This window comes from Zonotrichia albicollis, chromosome 10, assembly GCF_047830755.1.
Source record: "Zonotrichia albicollis isolate bZonAlb1 chromosome 10, bZonAlb1.hap1, whole genome shotgun sequence".
In the NCBI taxonomy this organism is placed as follows: domain Eukaryota; kingdom Metazoa; phylum Chordata; class Aves; order Passeriformes; family Passerellidae; genus Zonotrichia; species Zonotrichia albicollis.
Window position 1 is genome coordinate 3,852,965 of NC_133828.1, and position 19,981 is coordinate 3,872,945.

The 19,981-nt window shown below is 48.1% G+C and overlaps 1 protein-coding gene across 1 annotated transcript in view; it reads left to right on the plus strand.

The window, feature by feature from the left end:
- The window catches only part of ZEB2 (zinc finger E-box binding homeobox 2), a 113,857-nt gene that overhangs the window by 2,674 nt on the left and 91,202 nt on the right, over window positions 1-19,981 (plus strand). The window contains exon 3 of the mRNA XM_074547855.1: window positions 420-584. Within this exon, the coding sequence (XP_074403956.1) occupies window positions 512-584 (73 nt within the window). The 5' untranslated portion in view covers window positions 420-511. The remainder of the gene's footprint in view (window positions 1-419; window positions 585-19,981) is intronic.

The window sequence follows — 19,981 nt, forward strand, 5'->3', positions numbered from 1 at the left end:
TATGACTCATTTGAGATGTAATTCTTGTCTCCCTCTCTCTCTCTCTCTCTCTCTGATCTGCTTTGCTGGTGCAACACACACACACGCAGGGAGGGAGACACACGCACACGCGCTCACACACACACACACACGCACAGAGACACACACACACACAGAGGGAGAGAGAGAGAGAGAGAGAGAGAGAGAGAGCAGAAATAAATAAATAAATAAATATATAAATAAATAAAGAAGAAATCTGCCCGGCTGGGGAGAGAGGGGGAGCCCGCTCCGACCGCGTCCCACCTCCCCCGGCACGGCCAGCCTCGCCGTGTGCGTGGATGGGTTCTTTTTCGGGTGCAAACTGGGGTCCCCGTTGGCGCCCTGCGTTTAAATGGGACATCCCGATGCCCACATTGTCGCTGTGTTTGGTCGTTACATAGAGCCTGCGTGCTGCCGCTGCCGCTGCCGCCGCCGCTGCTGCTGAATCAGGGAGTCGAGCCCATGCGAACTGCCATCTGATCCACTCTTATCAATGAAGCAGCAGATCATGGCGGATGGCCCCAGGTGTAAGAGGCGAAAACAAGCCAACCCCCGGAGGAAAAACGGTAAGACGGCCCCCCGGGAAAACTTTTTCCGGCCGGTTCCGCCGCGGCCGCGGGGGGAAAAGGCGGCGGCGGCGGCAGGACGGGGATAGCGGGACGGGGAGGGGGGCACGGCAGCCGGGCTGGCCGCCCCCCAGCTCCCTCCCTGCCTGCGTCCCTCGCTCCGTGCGCGGCGTCCCGCGGAGCGGGCCCGGGGCTGCGCGGCCGCGGAGCGGAGCGGGGCGCGGGGCGAGCGCTGCCGCCGCCGCCCCAAAGTTTGTTGCGCGGGCGCGGAGCGGAGCGGGCGCTGCCCCCGCGGCCCCGAGCGGCGGAGGAGCGGCGGGGGCGGCCCGGCTGCGCTGGTGCCCCGCTCGCTCCGGCGCTGTCAGCGCGGGCCGGGCCGGGGCGCGGAGCGGAGCGCGGCGGGGCGGTGGGAGGCGCGGAGCGGCGCGGAGCGAGCGGGGCGGGCGGCCCTGGGAAAAAAACCCGGCAGCGTGAGAACCCCGAGGCGGGCTGGCACCGAGTTAGCGACTCTCTCTCTCCCTCTCTTTCTTTCTTTCTTTCTTTTTTTTTTTTTCCTCCTTATTGTTAGGGACTCGAAAATGAAACTTCCTCCTCCCTGATAATTAATAATACTAATGAGCTCGGTGCCCGATTGTCCGTCGCTGCCCTCTCCCCCGGTCCCCGCCGGCCGCGCAGGGCCGGGGCGCAGTGGGACGCGGTGTTCTGGGCTGATTTCACATTTGGCAGCTTTCACTGGTGTGGTGGGTCTCTCTTTCTCCGTCTCTCCCCGTCCCTCCCTCAGTTTCTTCCTTTCTCTGCCGGCTGATAGCCGCTTCCCCGCCGCCAGCTTCCCCCTCCCCGCCCGCAGCCCCTCCACGGCCATCCCGGCCCCACTTCCAACAACTTTCCTCTCGAGGAGCCGCAGGAAGGAAGATATTTGTGTGAACCTGAACCCATGCGCTTATAGCTCAGCTACTTCATTTAAGTGGAGAGGTGGAGGTGGAGGGGGGCTGAAGGAGGAGGGGGACGCGCACAACAACAACAACAACAACAAAAAACACAAAGACAAGAGAATGTTGATTAGAAACAAATGATCCTGCCCCCCCTCCCCTTCCCTCTCTCTAGGTTGTGAGTGTGAGTGTGTGTGTGTGTGTGTGTGTGTGTGTGTGTGTGTGTGTGTGCGTGTGTGTCTTTTTCTTGTTGTGGTGGAGGCGTCGAGCCATATGGGGGAGTGATAGAGGAATTTTAGTCAGAAACTGTTCGTTATGTTACACTGGCTTTTCCCTTTGTGTTGTCTTTGATCTATTTGCTTGGCTTAGTATTACAAAAAAAAAAAAAACCAAGAAAAAAAACCCCAACTAAAATAATATATTCCGAGCAGCTTCCCAAGGATCCGTTTCTTGTTATCTTTTTTTAAAGTCTCTCCCCCTCCACCACCACCCTTTACTCTTGTGTCTGTCATTATTTAAGGTGGTCCTCACAGAGGAGACCTCCCCTTCCCCTCATCTCTGGGTAATTTAGTAGACATTAAAATTACACGTAATGTTTCCCTCTCCTCTCTTGTGTTTCCTCTGTTCTTTTTATTAAATGTTGGTTATTGATTTTCTAAAATCAATGTCTGTTGTGGGGCTTTTTTCCCCTTACAAGTATCTAAAGCACGTTGCTGATCAACTGGATAACAAAAGCTTTGTGTCAAGTAGCCTTTTTTCTTATGTTAAACAGTCATTTTTGAGAGAAAAAGAGAATGAGATTTAAAGCAACGCATCCAGAAGTGCTCTTTTGCAGTAAAGAATATTCTTAGTGTTTGAGGGGGTTTTATTCTTCTTCCTCAGCCTCCTTGCTTTTCCAGGCAGGACTATTAGTTTAGCGTGTTAAACCCATCACATGCTCTCTGATGAGGGATGCATCTACGTGTTTAATATTTTCTCAGCGTGATTTGAGCACTAAAAAAAACCCCACCACCACCACCACCCTTACTCCCCCCCCCAAAAAAAAAAAAAAAAATTTCCTGGATGCCTCTGTTTGCCCAGGACACCAGGACCGTATCCTGGTAGTGCAGCCAAGTCTTTGGGAGCACGTATGGAGCGGGGTGGCAGATTCTGGTTGTTTCCATGCATAAAGGTGTTTTCAGGGAGCTGCATTAACTTGGAAAAGCCACCACACTTGGGAGACGAAAGTTTAATTGCGATTTTTAAGGTAACCACTTAAAGATCCTGCAAACTTCAAGTGTGTGTGCGCTGCTTATGCGAGGGGCTGGGTTCTCCCTTCAGTGTCTTGCTCTGGCCAAGACACGGGGTGTGTGTGGGGGGGGAAAGGAAATAATTCCCTACTTTCTGTCTGTCCCCTCTTTCCTCTTTGTGCTCCCCTGATTTGTTTCTTTCATTCATTTCTGAGTGAGAAATGCTCTGGTTCTGAGGAGCAGGTAGAGCGAGGGTGGGTTTGGTTTGTTGGTTGGTTTTTTTTTTTCATTTTCTCTTTCTCGACAAGCACGTATCCAATGCCTTTCCCGTTGGGAATTGCCTAGGATTTATCTGGACTGAGTGGATTTTTCTTCTTTCCTGGAATCGTGGAAAAGATGTTACTTCTGAGCTTGTGTCTTTGCTGATAACACCAGGAACGGTGATGCTTATCGAACTCGGACAGAAATTCCTTAGAAACGCAGCAGAACCAAAATAAAATTTAAAAGCCACGAAAAAGGAAATAAAAATAGATGGTCATGAAGGCAGCGAAAGGAGTGTTAGTGAATCCCAGACACATTACAGACGGGGGGACAAAACAGAATAATCCAACTAATGCCTCAGTGGGCTCCACGCCTGTGCGCGTGTATCTGCGTGTGTGCGGGGATGGGCAAGGCTCGGGATGAGATACCGGCGCTGGATAAAATTACAGCGGAGCTAAATAGGGTAGAAAGGAAGCAGGCTCGGGATTTTCCGAGATAACGGGGTTGATCAGAGCTGCTGGAGTGCAGGAGAGGTGTGCGGGGGGGAGGCGGGCTGAGAGAGGCGATGTGGGAATCAGTGCGGGGTGAGCCCCCCGGCGAGGGAGGGAGGGAAAGGGGGAGGATGAGGAGGAGAGGACCCCGAAAGCGGAGCCGGGGAGGGGGGCGGGAGGTGCGGGAGCGGCAGCCCAGGAATGCGGCGGAGCTCCGGGAAGTTCAGTCAGATGATTCCCAGCGCCTGACTCACTTCGCGGCACTTTCACTCGGGAGAGAAGTGGCGGCACAAGAGGAGGAGGAGGAGGAGGAAGAGGAGGAGGAGGAGAGGGCAGCGAGCCCCCTTTCCGCACGGGCGCCCCGCGGAGGCGGGGGATGCGCCGGCGGCCGCAGCGCCGGTGCGGAGCGGCGCGGAGCGGTGCGGAGCGGGGCCCGGCGGCATCTCTGTCTGTCTGTCCGACCGGCAGCGCTGTCTGTCCGGCCGGCAGTGCTGCCCTGCCATGCCTGATGAGCTGCCTCCTCTCCGCGCTGTTGTGGTTTGGCGTTTGTTGGCTGAGGGTTTTTTCCCCCCCCTCCCTCCTTTCCGCTCCCCTCCTCGAAAATCCAAAGTGAAATTAAAATCCCCGCGAAGGGGGGGGGAGGGGGGAAAGTTGTATCTAATTTACCCCAAAGTTTCAGTAAACAGCTCTCTTTGATTCCTTTGCCACCTCGCTTCCAGTTGTAAAGAAAAGGGAGAAAGTTCAATGCTTTCAGGGCGTCTGATCCAAGACCACAGACCAAACAAGCAGAGACGATTAGGCTTGCTCAGAGCCTTTCCCAAAAAGACACCCACCCACCCTCCTTCCAGGGATGCTGGGGAAGGGGGAAAAACCTCCTTCACTCCTCACTTGAAAAAGAGGGGAGAGAAAAAAAAAATTTAAAAAACCTGAAAAAATAGGCAAGCCTGCCTGCTGCCTTTAGTGAGTGGGAAGTGAGTCTTGTCTTCCCAGCCTGGAGAAGTTTGGAGGCAGCCAGACGGAGGCTGGGGTGTGGGGAGGCAGCTGCTGGCGGTGCAGCCCAGGTGGCAGCGGGCACCGCGGGCACCCGCAGCGCTCCCGGGGCCGGGCACGTCCCCAGGGCCGCGAATCCGTTGCGAGCAGATTTCTCCGGGACTCGAGACAAATGCGCTGCTACCACCTCCAGAAAAGGCACCTGGAGATAGGTATTAAAAATTAATGCCCTAAATGCGAGTGGCCAGGGCGTAATGATTAGCCAGGCAACGTTTTCTCGGTGCGGATTCATGTCCAGGCTGAGCTGTGGCATGGAGCAAGGGGAGGTTGTTGTCTCTGTGTCAGGTCGGATCTATTTATTTTCTTCCGAGTTTCCAGAAACCCAGAGAATTTGGAGATTAGTGGCTGATTTACTGTTTGCCATTTGTGACCATTCGGTAATTACTGGTTTTGCTTATTGCACATGCTTGGCGAGGAAAGTTTTGGGGGAATTTCTAATTGCTGCAAGAAAATGCATTTGATGGCTTGGAAAAGGCATATTTGAAAAGGGAAGAAAAAGTGATAAGGAAACCATTACAAGTTAATTATCGATAATTATACATAGCCAACTGCCCAAGGTAGGGGAAATATATGGTGCAAGCTCTCAGGACAGCCTGGTAATATTCTCCAAGAAAAAATGTGTGTCTCCCTTTAGAGTGGAAAGAAGGGTGTTGATTCTTTTACAGCAGCCCCACATTCATTCCAAGAAATAGGAAATTCTTCGCCTCACAACAGTTTTTGGCATCTGCATTATCCCAGTGCTTTTAAGGTGCATTTTCTCCTCTGTGAAAGAGAACTCTTTGTCCTTTTTTTCTGCAAGACCATGGCTTCCCAAGGTAGACACTATTTTGTGCCTGTCACACAGAAAGGGAGTGCAGGTTTGCAGTGCTCACAGACAATTGATTGTCTGCCCTAATGTGTTTCATTTACATGTTTATAACGTCAATAGTGCTGGGGTGTCCACTGTACCATTCATTCCAGCATTCCCACAAGGGTGCAATTGTCTGAATGGCCAAGTCAGACACCTTTTTGATTGCTCTTTAGTTGTCTTTTTAGAGTATAGAGAAAAAGGAGAGAAATCTGTGATGCAGAAACACTAGTTGAAAATATTTCAGAATTAAACGTCACCATTAAAGCAGATGTGAGCATTAGACAAACAATATATTTTAACTAAGGTTCTGAAGGTGGAAACAAATTCAGAATAGTGGAGCTGGTTAGTGCACACGACATCCAGTCCTGTTCCTTAATTTTTTGGGGCTTTTAAAAAATGATCTGTCGTTTTCATTTTCTTTTCAGCCCCTGCAAATGCAGCCACTTCCTAACTCTTTGTATGCTTAACTGTAATTTGCTATATTTCCCCTCCATATTTACATATCTCTGTTTATGCCAACAGCGTCAGCTAACCACTGGGAAAGTCTATTGAGGGAATAACTAGGCTGGGAGAAGTGTAGACTTAAAAAAATAGTGAGATCCAAATATTTCTCCATCAAGTGGAGGTTTTTTGGTGAATTAAACGACAATGCTTAGACTTTTCCTTGCAGCAGTTTAACTTACAGAGCTGCGCCCCAACTCCGATCGCCTCCGATCGCCACCATCCCCTTGCGCTGCGAGCTCGCAGCAAAGTGTTTCGAGGAGTTTCCAAGTCCATGAAAGATCACTTTGGAAGGTGTGCTGCGCTGGTTTGATATGCCACCGTGCCCTTTATCACCCGGAGTGGCTTCTGAGGGAGGCAAGGGCAGAATAAATGAGGCTCGCAGCTGGCTGGGACTCATGGAGAGGTGCATGTGTCCATGCACCTATGCGTGTGCTGTGCTCAGGGAAGGGGATGCAGAGGTGTGCTTAGGAAAAACCGCTCTCACTTCAGGTTAGATTCATTTCCCCCTAAAAAAGATGCTGATCCCAGCAGCTACAATTAATGCAAGTCGACCTGCCCCATCCGTGATCATAAGGGCAAAAGAGCACTGAGTCCTGTAGTTTCTTCTCTGGAGGTAAAGCGAGGGAAAACTTTTTCATTTTCCTTCTCTGTGTAATTTTTGTGGTAATTTTATTTTTTAAAAAATGCCTGTTTGTGGAGAGATATTTTTTTTCCTTTTTTTTTCCCTTTTTTTTTTTGTGCCTAACAGGGAAGACACAGTAGATGCACCGTTAGCTGAACCCCTGACACGGCGGTCTTTTGAATGCCTTAGGTATGATTTCACTTTCGCTCACATCAATGCTGACCTGAATGCCTTTCATATCTGATCCGCTGTGTCTCTCCCAGTAAACATCCCCTGAGGGGAGAACAAAGAAAGGAGCTCTTCTTCTTCTTAATCACAATTCAGCCCATTCACCGCCGGCAGGCTACATTTGCATTCTGCAACAGAAAGCCAAGATGAAAAGGAAAAAAAAAAAAAAAAAAAAAAGAGAGTGAGAAGAAGGGGGGAAAAAGCAGAAGGGTGGAGGCTGAGTAAAATAACTTAGGTGTTTGTAGCTGTTTGTTGGGCTTCCCCTAGTTACAAGCCTTATATAGATCCTGCTCTACCCAGCCTTGGCTCTTCTGACAGGCAGATAGTGTTACAAGATGGCATGCCTGTACTATTCATGGCCACTCGCTCTAACACTTGAGGTAGAAAGTGTCAGAGAGGGATCAAATTCTACTCTGAGAAGTCTGTTATAGTTAGGGTCAGGTGTGTGTACTCTCAGCTCTTGACTGCTGCCTATTATTTTGTTTTAATTACTATTATTGTTTACCCACCGTGACCTTGGCGGGACGGGGGTGGCGGGGGGCGAGGCGGGTTTGGCGGGGCAAAATTTCCCCAGATGAAATTTAAATTTTTTAATCTTTTTTTTCCCTGTATTTTGGTGAGGTGTTGGGCCGGGTGCTGTCGCGGCCGGGCCGCGGTGGCCCTGGTGGCCCTGGTGGCCCTTGGTGGCATTGGCGGGGGTGTCCCCGGGCTGGCTGCCGGCCCGGGCTGCCCCGACCCGCCGGGGAAAAGCAGCGACTCAGCGAATCCACCAGAAATGCGAACAGAGGAGGAGGAGGAGGTGGTGGAGGAGGAGGAGGAGGAAGAGGAAGGCGAGATTTGTGGAAGTTTCTGTAGCCGGGTTCCCTCGTGGGGTTTTGTAGTCACGTTCATGTGCGTTTTCTCCCCATCCTCGTGTGTGTGTGCCCCCCATATCTGCCTGTTTGTTTGTTTCTCAGAAGCTCTTCTGTGCTTTCAATCAGACAGTTTTTCTAGAAAAATATTGAGGTCTTTGGTCGTAGCCACTTTTTTCTCACCAAGAGAAGGTTTATTTATAACTGGATCCTGCTTACTGAGAAGTATTTAAGCCCTTTCAGGCAGAGCTGTCAAAATTTCCTGTGTTGTTTGCCTCTATTTGCAACATGTAAAAAGTAATATGCAGTTGCTGGTGTTGGAATAACCGGGGTAGTGCAGAAATCTCAAGTGACAAGTTTTCAACTACACTATCTCCTGCCGACCAAACTGTCATTTTTATTTTTTTTTCCCAGAAACCACTTTTAAGATCCTAACAGGTTTTTTTTTCCCCCTCCATCAGCAAATAGATTAAACGTGCTAAAGGAACTTCGAGAGGGAAGAACAGTTTGAACAATGAGAAACGGGAGGGATGTCTTATTTCCCTGTAGCTGCTATGGCAGATTTCACTCATAAGGAGCACACTAACCGAGATGTTACCAGTTGAACAGAGGCATGTGACACAGATTCCTGATTTTTTCCCAGAAGATTTACAGAATTTACAAAAAGAGATTATCTCTACACCTTCCACCCTCCTAACCACCCCCATGACCCAAGCAACGGAGGATTTAGGCAGATTTACTTCAGTAAACACCTTTGGACACTTGGGGAAAAGTAGGAGTCTGTTTGCAAAAGCAGGCTTTTGTTAAGTGAGGTGCTGGATAATGCTTTACCAAGCAGCTGTGATATTAACCTACCCAGTAATGCTGGAAAGAGCCTTAACTCCTTCTGCGCTCCGGGGCCCTGCAGGTGCCCTGGAACGGGGGTTCCGCTGTTTTTGGGGGGCACAAGCGAGGAGGTGGCACCGCTGAAGCCACAGCAGCCGCTCAGCCTGGCACATCCCGGCCTTGGTGGCAGCTGAAGCTTTCGGGACCAATCCATCAGGGAGAGACGCGGGCTGGGCAGGGCTGGAGGCATGGAAGGGCAGGAGAGGCTTCACCTGTGTGTGTGCCAGCACGCTCTGTACCTACCCCTCGCGTGTAACAGCACCCAGGCCCTCTCTAGGAACGCTCCCGAGCGCTGCTGAGGCAGGAAGGTCAATTTAGGATTCGCATTCGAGCAGCAGAATAGCTGAGAAGTTGCGCCGGCAAACCTGTGCGAGTGAGCTCCCAGGCTCCAAGGAAAGCCAGCAGCTTTCTGGGAGCTTCTCAATCCCAAAAGTGAACTTTTGTTTTTGCTGCTTTCTGCTCTTTTCTGAGCTAATAAGTTTTTTGTTTTTTGTTTTGTTGTTTTTTTTTTTTTTACTGGGCAGAAGAATAACTTTCCAGGTGTTTCTTTTTTTAGCTGGAATGAGATTGCTTCATTTGAGGATTTTTATTGTCGAGGGTTCTTTTTTTTTTCTTCTTTTTTTTTTTTTTTTTTTTTTAAAGTGTAGGTGTCAATGCTAGAGCAGCCACGAATGTGTGAGAAAGCAAAGGGTATGAGACATGACAGAATTAAAGGTGTTTGCTATGTTGTTACCCGTGTGTCAAGCTGCAAGCTCCCTTTGTCACAGCCTCCTGGAGATTTGATAGTGCGGATCCGCTTCCCTTCCAAGTGATGCAGCAGTTTCTGACTGGGGGGGTTTCGTGCTGGCGTGGTTGCTGCTGTTGCATTTGCCTCCCCGAGTGCATTCAAACACCTCCACATCGCACACACCCCGTTACTCCCACCTTACACCAGGGTGCTGTGCTCCCGAGCACCAGGACAGCAGCCACAGCATTACAGACTCTGGCATGGAGCGTCGTTTGGCAGGAATGTCATCTGCCAAATCATCCCATAATTACGTTTTATGTTATTTGTATGAATGACCAAGCATGCAGTATTCCTTTTGAAATCAAAGGAAGGCTTAAAATGCTTTTTTGAATACTTTCAGACCATGGTCAGGTCACAGTTTGGGAGTTGAATTAAACTGATCTCATTTGTGATCTAATTGAGGTTGGCAACAACCTTAGCAGTAGCAATAACATACAAATACAAATCAAAGAACAGAATTCAGCAAATCAGATCTTTTGCCTGAATCCTGCCTGGGAGTTATTCTCCGACTGCCAACAGAGAAGTTAAACTTTGTCCCGCTTCTCAGCGGCAGTGCGAGCCTTGCATATTTTTCGGGTCTGACAGGAAAGTTGGGTCGGAGGGATGGGGACACAAAGGCGAGAAGGGAGCTGGTGCCTCCTCGGACAGGAGAGAGGCGCAGCGACTCGTCACGTATGTTTCTGGAGAGCCCAGTGGCAGAAGGCGCAGGAGGCGGAACGGGGGAATGCGCTTAGGAAGGGCTAGGAAGAGGAATAGGTGGCTGCAAACAGATCACTCCGAGCGGAAAGTCGAGGCAGCTCCCTTATCTTTACATCTATCGCTGCGGATTCCAGGAATGCAATTACCAGCGCGGTCGCGAATTGTTGACAAATTTCCCCGCGTCTGTCGGGAGCGGCTGTCGCAGCCGCGGCCGGGCTCTTGCGGCAGCGACCCCGACGTGCGGGAGCTGCGCGGGCAGCGGGGCCGGGGCGGAGCGCCGAGCCTCCTCCGGGGCAGGGCATCCCCTCACTCAGAGTCCCTCTGCCCCAAACTGGGATACCGGGGGTCACATTCCCCGGGGCAGGACAACCCCTCACTCTGAGTCCCCCGGGGCAGAGCATCCCCTCACTCAGAGTCACCCCCGCCCCAAACTGGGATAACGCGGGTCACATCCCCCGGGCAGAGCATCCCCTTACTAAGAGTCCCCCCAGTCCCAAACTGGGATACTGAGGGTCACATCCCCCCGGGCAGGGCATCCCCTCACTCTGAGTGCCCCCCGCCCCAAACTGGGATACCGCGGGTCACATCCCCCGGGACCCCCTTTCTCCGGAGACCCCCGTCCCGCAGGTGGGGGGCTCGGCGGGGCGCACACCCGCGGGGAGCATCCCCCGGAGCGGAGCGGGCTGGAGGCGCGGCGCTGCGCTGCGCTGGGGCGGGGGCGTGCGGAGCCGCCTGGGCCCCCCCGCTCCGGCCGCGGGGCCGAGGTGTGAACCGCCTCCGTGGGGCGGGGGACGGGGCACACTCAGCCCCGCGGGCCCCGCCGGCGCTGCCGAGAGCAGCGCTCCGGGCCGAGGTGCGAACCCCTCCCGGGCGCCGCTCCCGGGATGCCGGGCCCCCCTCGCCGCCCCAAACTCCGCTGCCAGGCGGGGAAGGGGCGGCTCGGCGCTGCCTGCGCTCCTCCCGGCTCCGGGGTTTCGAGTGTGTCCTCAACTCCCCCCCAACACACACACACCCCACCCCTCCCCTCCTCCGGGTCATTATTTTCTTTGACTAAAACCTGTTTACTCGCCTCTTTGTTTTTTGACGTTAAACGAGTTTCTATCTCCTGCTCCTGCGGATCTCTAAGAAATAGATAAACCATTATATTTCCCCCTTCCCCCCCTCCCGCTCGTATTTTAAAGCAGCGATCCTGACAGCAGTACTATTATTGCACTTTATGTTTTAGTGGATGTTTGCTGTTGCTAGTTACAGCAACACTTATCATAAGACAGCAAGAAAAGAGTAGTCCCTGGTAATTAAAGTAATGAAATATTCATTTACTCTACCTTTTCAGTAGTCTCACAAATTAGGCTGCTACATTTAATGCCTGCACTGCCTCTGTTTTTATTATAATGGCAGCTTTCGCATCTGCAATTAGGACTAATTCTGACAGTTACAATTTCTGAGGGATGGTAAACAGTGAACGAGATGTGCAGCAGTGGTATTACACGTGAAAAGCCCTTGTCTCTTTAACCTTGTTGTTTTTTTTTCTCGCAGAGGTTACCTTTTCCCGATGGTGCAAAATCGACTTGACATAACTGTTCATCAGTTTCAGGGTTTTCCCTGGAGGTATTTGCATCAAATCAGCCCAGTCAAGCTTCAAGTTGAAATTGGCAGCCCAGAAACTGACAGGGTAGGGACTGGGAAAGAGACAGCTAAAGTGCAGGCAGCGAGCTGACAGCAGCGGCGGGCAGGCAGGGGGAGAGGGCTCAGCACCCGGGGCTGCCGCCCCCCGCTCCCCCGGGTCCCCCCGGGTCCCCCCCGGTCACCCCCGGGTCCCCCGGTGCCACCCTGAGCCGCCACCGAGGGGCCGAGCACTGGGAGCCGGCTGGGCAGGGGGTGTGTGATTCAAAACCCCCATAAATTGGGGGGAAAAAAGTGTTGGGGAAAAAGAGGGAAGTGCCGAGCTGAAGTTGCTGGCGCTAACAAGCTTATTTTGCTGCGGTTCTTTGCAGGAGAGATGTTGCGCCAGGACTGTTAAGAGAAGTGACGGAGAGGGTTGTTAATACCAATGAAAACATATTTTGATCAGCTAAAAAAAAAAATCCAACCCAGGGAGACGTTGATCTGCAAAGATAATTGCATTAGAATCAAAACAAACATTTCCTTGAATATGTTATTTCATTTATCCTCTGTCACGGGGAGGAAGGGGTCTCCAAGCAGGACAATGTGAAAATTAATTTTTAATAGATTTTTGGACAAATTGGGATCGTTCCCTGTGACACCCCTCCCACTCTGAAAGAATTTTACTTATTTGCAAATATCTCCAAATCTGATGTAGTGTGGAAGGGAGCAGCACACCAAGGAACAGGCAACACCACCAAGATCCACTCCCTCCTTAGAGGTGAAAAAGAGCAAAACTGCTTTACTTTCCTGAGGAAGAAAGCTGACTATATATATATATATATATATATTTTCTCCCTAAATATATATCTGTAGTCTTTACCAGATGATTAAAAATCCCTCTCACTTTTCCTACCAGACTTGTGCTAAAGTAAGCCTTGCTTTCAAACAGTTTTTCAGCTGTGTGTGTGACAGGCATTGGCTGATCTGCTGATGCCCATTCGACAGGCACTGTTGAGCTAAAGTGGTGTGACGGCACAGTTTTGTTAAGCTGTGAACAAAGGGCTGGAGATGCCTCGCTGGCATCATCCATGTGCATATTGGCCTTGTCACAGTTTTGCTTGATTTAATGCTCTGTTTATTCCTAGATATTAGAACTTAAATTCCAAACAATATGTTTTCATATACTACACACAAACTTTATTTTAAAAGCTTTTGCTCCCGAGGACCAATATCCATGCGGCAAACGCTTAAAACGTAGCTCCCAGAAAAATAGGTGGCCGGTAGCCTCTTAACTGTTATCCAGTTAAAAAATGGGATTTCAGTTTTAAAAAGTCTTAGAAGGGTAAAAGATTTATTTCTTCTTTGATCATTTGTTGAGAGTTGTTATTTATTTCAACAGTGGATTTTCTTATAAGCTCCAGAGGAGAGGTTACCCCGTGCGCAGGCAGGGCGCGGGATGGACTTTTCCAGTGCCATATCATCCCAGCGGTATTGCTGGGATAAAAGCAGTGTCTTGCAAATACCTGTAAGCATAGTCAGGGGACTATTGACAGGCAGAAAGACAGCTGGGTTAATGGAAGGGAGCAGGAAACTGGATTAAGATTAGAATATATATCTCTATGTTCATTAGGTGGCCACAACTTTGTATCTCAGCGGTTCATCAAGAGAAAACGTGAGCATGCAGAGCTATATTTAGGCTGGGTTCTCTTCTCTTAGACATGCCGCAGGCTTTATCTGGAGAAAGTTTCAGGGTTTTTTCTCCCCTTCTTCCTTGCCTTTCTACACTCCCTTCAGGTTTGCTGCAAGTGTTTGCTAAGAGATTAGTTAGGCAGCTTCCATGGCGGAGGTAGCCCTGGGAGGCAGCTCGCTGCTGGGAGGAATGCTCACTAGGTCAGTGCGTGAGGATAGAAGGAGCTGCCCAACTGAGGCCAAGGATCAGGTATTTTCCTCTTTGTCTCCTACCAGAGACAAAGTGCTTATGGAAAGGTTTGTGGTGAGACATCAAATCCCAGCAGGAGCACAGATGTTCCCACTTTTACAGGCTTACCAATGAACATTTCAGCTTAAACAAGTTTATGGAATAAAAGATTTATTTCTTTTTCCTTAGTAGATGCAGCTTCTTAGTTGGGCTTTGCAAAGATTTTATCACTCCAGCCACTCAGGGTCCTTTGGTCCAGGGCATGGGGCTGTGAGTAGGGATGGGAGAGAGGGAAGGAGGGGGCGGAGGGAGCGCTCAGCAAAATGAAAGTATTCCTTCTCCAAACAGTGCAGTCTAGAGCCTAAATCTGAAATTGAATCTGCTGAGCAAAACCTGTACAATTTTTCTACCTGCCCTCAGTCTGCTTCCTTTCAGGGATGACAGTTTTACTAACTGAAATGAATGGGCTCTCTCGCTCCGGTACCTTTCCTCAGTGCGCGTTTACATCGAGTACTTCAAACACAGAGCTGGGTGATATATGTAGGGGGACAGCTTGCACAGAATAAGCTTTAATGGTTAATTTTTGTATAGCTTTATAAATGAAAGGGACTTAAACCTACTAGCAGTATAGATCACAAGACCTTACGTGGTCTATTCTTCTCTAGATGCACAAGAGATTTACGTGCCTAAGTCCCCTAAGAGTTAATGGGAGTTACGCATGTAAATCTCTTCCACAGTGAGATAATAGACCCTTTTATGTATGGATAGCTGGATTCTTACAAAAATCACCTACTGAACAGTAGACTTTATGTCCTGCCCTCTTAACAAATATTTATAAAGCGAGCAGGCCAGCAGATGAGACCAGGAGCCCCCCAAGTTGCCTCCAAATCACAGAGACTCCTGTGCTCCCATGGAGACCGTCCCAGGTCTGTCTCATCCCCTTCCTTCCTGGTCTCAGTGCACTGTGGGTGACATGGCTGGTCTGGCTGGGATGTGGTCTCACAGAGCCTGTTGTGGTGTCTCACTTCTTGGCAAGTCCTTCTTGGTGGAGGCTTCTTGCTCTGTGGATTGCAGAGGAGATGAGGAGGGTGAGAGCTGCCACCTCTCTTCTGTAAATGTCAAGGTGCACCTTCCCGGTGTCCCTGCCCTTCAATCCACCTCTGCTGTACAGCCCTAAGGTGGGAAATGCTCAGCATGACTATCCTGGGTCTCTGGTAGAGCACAGTGGTGGTGGCACCGTGTCCCAAAGCCCAGGTGCTGCTAGTGCTGCACATCTGCTCCCTTTCTGCTCCGGTGCAACCTCGCTAGCTGGGAAAGCCAGTAGGCTTTGACTCCAATGGGAACGGTCTCACGCTTCTCTGTGGGGATAGATACATATATATATTTATATATATAAAACTTGTCTGATCTGTGTCTGTCAGCCATGAGTCAGATCGAGCTCTTTTGCCCCTGTAACGTGTAGCTGGAGACGGCCGGTGCCACAGCACACGCGTGTCAGGAACGATCCCCGCGTCTCGTGAGCCGCGGCTCTTTTTGCCATCATTGTTTCTTTCCATCACTCGCCCGCTCCTTCCCGATAGCGATCTGAGGGAGTTGGGCAAGCGGCAGACTTGCCAGCCCTCAGCTCCCAGGCCTGGCAAAGCACGTCCTGAAAAAATAAAAACCAACTCTAACCCTTGCACTGTGAGGCTATCAGATTAAATCCAAGGGTTTCTACCAGCGGCAGGATGGGAAAAGCCCATTGTTTGTTGATTATCGTATCATCAGCCGCGGCTGATACGAGGATGCTCAAGGAAAACACACTTCGGTTACAGTTGATTTTCAGATTCCAAAATGGTGCTGCAAAGTCTGTGCATGCCTAATTATATTTTATGCTAGGCTGTGCAATACAAAATGTATGCTGCAGCAATCAGTGAGTTAACAGTATCAATCAATTTGTAAACAGATGAAGTCACTCATTCCCAAACTGGTTTTCCAAAAACAATTACTAAATTACAATAGAAAAAAATTGTACAGTTACTGTATTTGTGTGCTGTGTTACAATCAACATACCAGGGAAACAAAACAATTTAATGCAGAAAAATCATCATTCATCTATATTATAATTGCTTCTTTTTCACATCTACAGGGCGGTTAATTAAAATTGTGATTAAATGCGGTCGCGCTGCCTAAGATGTCTTGCCCAAAACAGGTGGTACAGAATTTAAAAGTAAAAAAAATGTAATTAGCATTGGAAATTGAGAAATTGCCTGTAAGAATCAGTGTTAATTTCAGTCAGTGATGAGGTAATTTATAAATGAATGCAGTGGAGGCTGTGCAAATGCACAATTGCCTTCCTGCCTATTCTTAGCATTCTCAGCATGCAGGTGAAAATGTTTTCAAAATATTGAGGTAATTTGAAAATCAATCCATGCATTCCGTATCTTTCTTCCTCCCCAGTCGCAGCAAACACTGAACGAATGCTGCCAGAGATGGCACAATGCATCAGTTCTGCACTTTTTGGGGAGTGATATTCTGTGTGTTGTGGCATCAGTTGGAGTTTAACTACATCAAATGTTTGGCTAAGATCCTTTACAAAGGCCAAAAATGTTGATTGAAGTCCCCGGTAATCCCGAATGCCTTCAGCTCCGGTGTGTGTTTAAACGATGTGGTATCAAAAAAAAGTAACAGTAACCTGCAGTGAGTTGAAATAGTGCAGCAGAGATACCAAAAAATAAAAGAGATGCTAATACGGCACGGAAATCATAATGATTTCTTGTTTAAAATTAGTACAGCGCACTCAAAAAGCCTCGGTAGTACTGATGCTTTCTGTAGGAACTCTCTTTTTCAACATGCATTTCAAATTTCATCCTGCAACCATGAAAGAATTGTTAACTAGGTTATGCATACAGAGATTTTCCCTGAGATGAACTTTGTTTATCGGCATTTTGGTGCTTTCTCCTAAACTTTCAGCTAGCAAATGAGAAATGCTAATTCCTAACAACAACAAAAAAATACGACCTGCAGATACAAAAAGCTGGAGGCAAACCTGACAACAAACAGATATTAAAGATTTAAAATCTTCTTGACAGTCCAAAAAAAAAAAAAAATCCAAGGCACACATTGCTGGAACTGACATTTCCATGATTTGAACAGTCCTCGTCCCCCTGCTCGACTCCACAGAGAGCCCTGGCTTAGTTGTCCCCCCATCCATTTAAAAATAACTCAGACTTTCGATAACGTGGATCGCTGGGCTGGAATATGGGAAAGCAGTTGGAGTTTTTGAGCAGGGACTTACAGGTGTTGGTATCAGGTTGCTGTAAAACACGAGCACAGTGGCTTTTGAGCAGAACATGCTTTAATTAAAGCAAGCTGGTCTTCCTGCAGAAAGCCTGATCTACCCATGTAATTTAACTATTGAAGCCCTTTCTATTAATTTTTCCTTGACATATAATAATGAACTTTTCCTCTGGCTGACACTTGGTTGTGGTTTTTTTTCTTTTTTTTTTTCCTTTTGATAAGTAAGCCCTGCACATTTCAGAGGTGATTTTGATGCCATTTAATTTACTCCTACAAAAACCCCTGCGAAGGGATTAGGCCCATGAAGGGACAAGGGGAAGGCCACGCCGTGCTGGTCCATGCTGGTCTGCTGGGATGCTGTGATCCGGGCAGAGGATGAGGGTGGGATGTGGTGGGATGTTCTCCCAGCCCCGGCCCCGCGCTGGCCAAGCTGGGGAAGGTGAGTGCAGCATCAAGGGCTCTCCAGAAAGTCAATTAACCTCCCCATGCTCATTTTTCCCGTCTATGAGACAGGGAAATACTGCTGAACTCATTGACAGGGCTTTTGCAGAGCTTCATATCTCCAAAGCACTGTGCCATTCTGTGGGACTGAGGAAGAGCAAGTATTATTTGTTGTTTCGTCAGAGGGCGAGCGGATGCCAAGGAATTTGTCTGAGAAAATTACAAATGTATGTTCCTAATAACCAGAATCTCAGTTTATTATACGACTGGTTATTCTAATTTAGAGGATGATATTGCTTTTAACTGCCCCCTCCTCCCCAGTTTTCTGCCACTGAATATAAAGAAGTGAAGGGTAATCACTGAAGCAATGATGATTATTGACTGAAAGGTATTTTACAATGTGAGCTCCGTTATGTGGAGCTTAGCAAGCAGCTGCACTGGTGCATTTGAGCTCCTTATTTTGGTATAGGGGCTCTAAAAATACATCAAAATCCCAGTGGACTGGCATAGGTGCAAATCCTGACCCGACTGCAGTTGATGGGAATACCTGGGTCACTCTGGGGGGACACAGAACAGCAAAGTAGGGTTTGATGCCCATGGTTGGTTTCAGTGGAAAACTGCAGGATCAAGCTGGTTTGGAAATTCAGGTGCATCAAACCAAGCCTAAGTCTGGGGTTTTTCTCTTCTGTCTTATGTGAACTCAAAGGAAAGGAGGAGTTCAGGTACTGCTCTGCTGCCAGACCTCAACCCCAGCAACATCCTTGGAGTTTTCTGGGCCTGTTCCCATGAGGAAAGACCAAATGCCATGAGAAACATGAGCAGGATTTGGCCCTGAACAGGCAGTGCTTACTACTGGATAAACTGAGCCATGGCCATTGTAGTGGTGGGGAAGTGCAGTGAAGGAAAAGTAGCTTCGCAAATTCCTAAAATAGAAAGTAAACGTAAATATTTCTACTTTGCATGTCAGATTTCAATCACTTCTCAAAACAACTGAGCTTCTTGATTTAATTAATTACGGCTTCTTTGGGTTTTTTCTTTTTTTTCTTTTTTTTTTTTTTTTTGTGTGTGTGTGTGTGTGTGTGTCTTCGGAAAGAGCCAAATGAAAATATCCTCTTTGTTTCCCCTTTGGAACTACCGGAGCTTTCCTCGAGTTTTAACTCTTCCACCACCCCAACACGCCCAGCCTTCATTTTTCTATGCTCGTCTTATCGCTGCTGTCCCATGGCAAGCCCCAAAGCCTGGAACATTTTGTAACGACTATGTGACAAATTGTTGGGCTTTTATTCACGTTGGACATCTTTTGCCAGGACTGCTTGTTGTTTTTTCTGTTTGGCTGTGTCATGGGACCAAAGGTGGCTGCTTTTGTGCAGCATGTCAAATCTGGTTAACATGCAGCCATTTATCTTTAAAACCCACTCCTGCACAATGGCAGGGGTGTATTGGGCCACTTGTATGGACTCCAACCATCAAACACACACATATATATATATATATATATATATATATACACTAAATTTTTTCTGTGCCATCCTCTTTATATTTGTGGATGCACCTCAGGCTGAGGCACTGCGGTGAGCAGGTCATGCAACAGACAGGATGTTTCATAATTTTGGGAACCTTTTAGAGACAAATTGTACAGGGCAAGTGTAGTGTAACTGAACTGCTGGTTGCCCAGTGAAGTGTAGAAAATCAGATACAGCACAGTCTGAAAGAGTGAAACGAGAATTCATATCTATGTATGTACACGGTACTTTATAAACAATTCATACACAGAGAAAAACACATTTATTCTCTTTTTCTCTGCTTATATTTGAGGATTGCACATGGGGTGTGTGTGTATAAATGTGTTTCTGTGCATGGTATATATTCATACAAATAATATGCCACGGATATGGGAATAGTCGTATGTGTGATGCATTTATATGCATAAGTGGTAGGTTTGCAGGTTAATGCCTGCTTGACTCTCTGTGTGTGTGTGTGTAAATGATGGAAAGGTACTCAGCACGATGAAAAGATGAATTATCCTAGAAATAAAATAAAAAAGCCCCAAACTTCCACAGCAAATTTTGCTGTGGGTGTTTTTCTAATATTTAAGTCAAGCCGAAATACTTCTGATGAACGTGATTTCCTTATAGATATGGCAATAATTATCAAATAAAGAAGCTGGGAAAGTTTGATTCACCAGGAAAATGAGGGCTGGGTGCTGAGTCTTGGTGCCTTTTTGCAGTTGAAGCATTTGAGATAGAGGGACTCAATGTTTTTTTAATGATTTGCTATGTTGTGTAATAATTATACATATAGTGCAGTGAGGTTACTTGGAGGAACACCACACTATGTATGGGTTTTTTTTTTGAGTAAAGGACCCAGGAGATTGCTTTTCACTTTGAAAACAATCCCTAATATCAGGAAAATGCTCTGTTTGTTTATGCGTACATAATGCAAGTTTGTCCGCCTGGGAACTGCAGCAAATGGGAGAAGTATGCATGGATTTCACAGGTAACAGGATTACGTGGGCACATAATTGATCCATTTGGAGAAAAAAATGACAGTGCTCTAAAGATGCCTAGGCTTTGGAGATGGAGTTTATGAAACAGGCATTTGTAAATTCAAAGGAATCAATATGTCAATTTTATTACATCTCAGGACCAGCTGGGCATTAAAGGAGCAGTAGCCTTTTTAAAATTGCAGCTGCGTATTCTTGCATTGTGTACCTTTCTTTAAAGGCTTTGAATTTCAGAAAACGTACTTTTAGAAGTGCTTTGCACCTT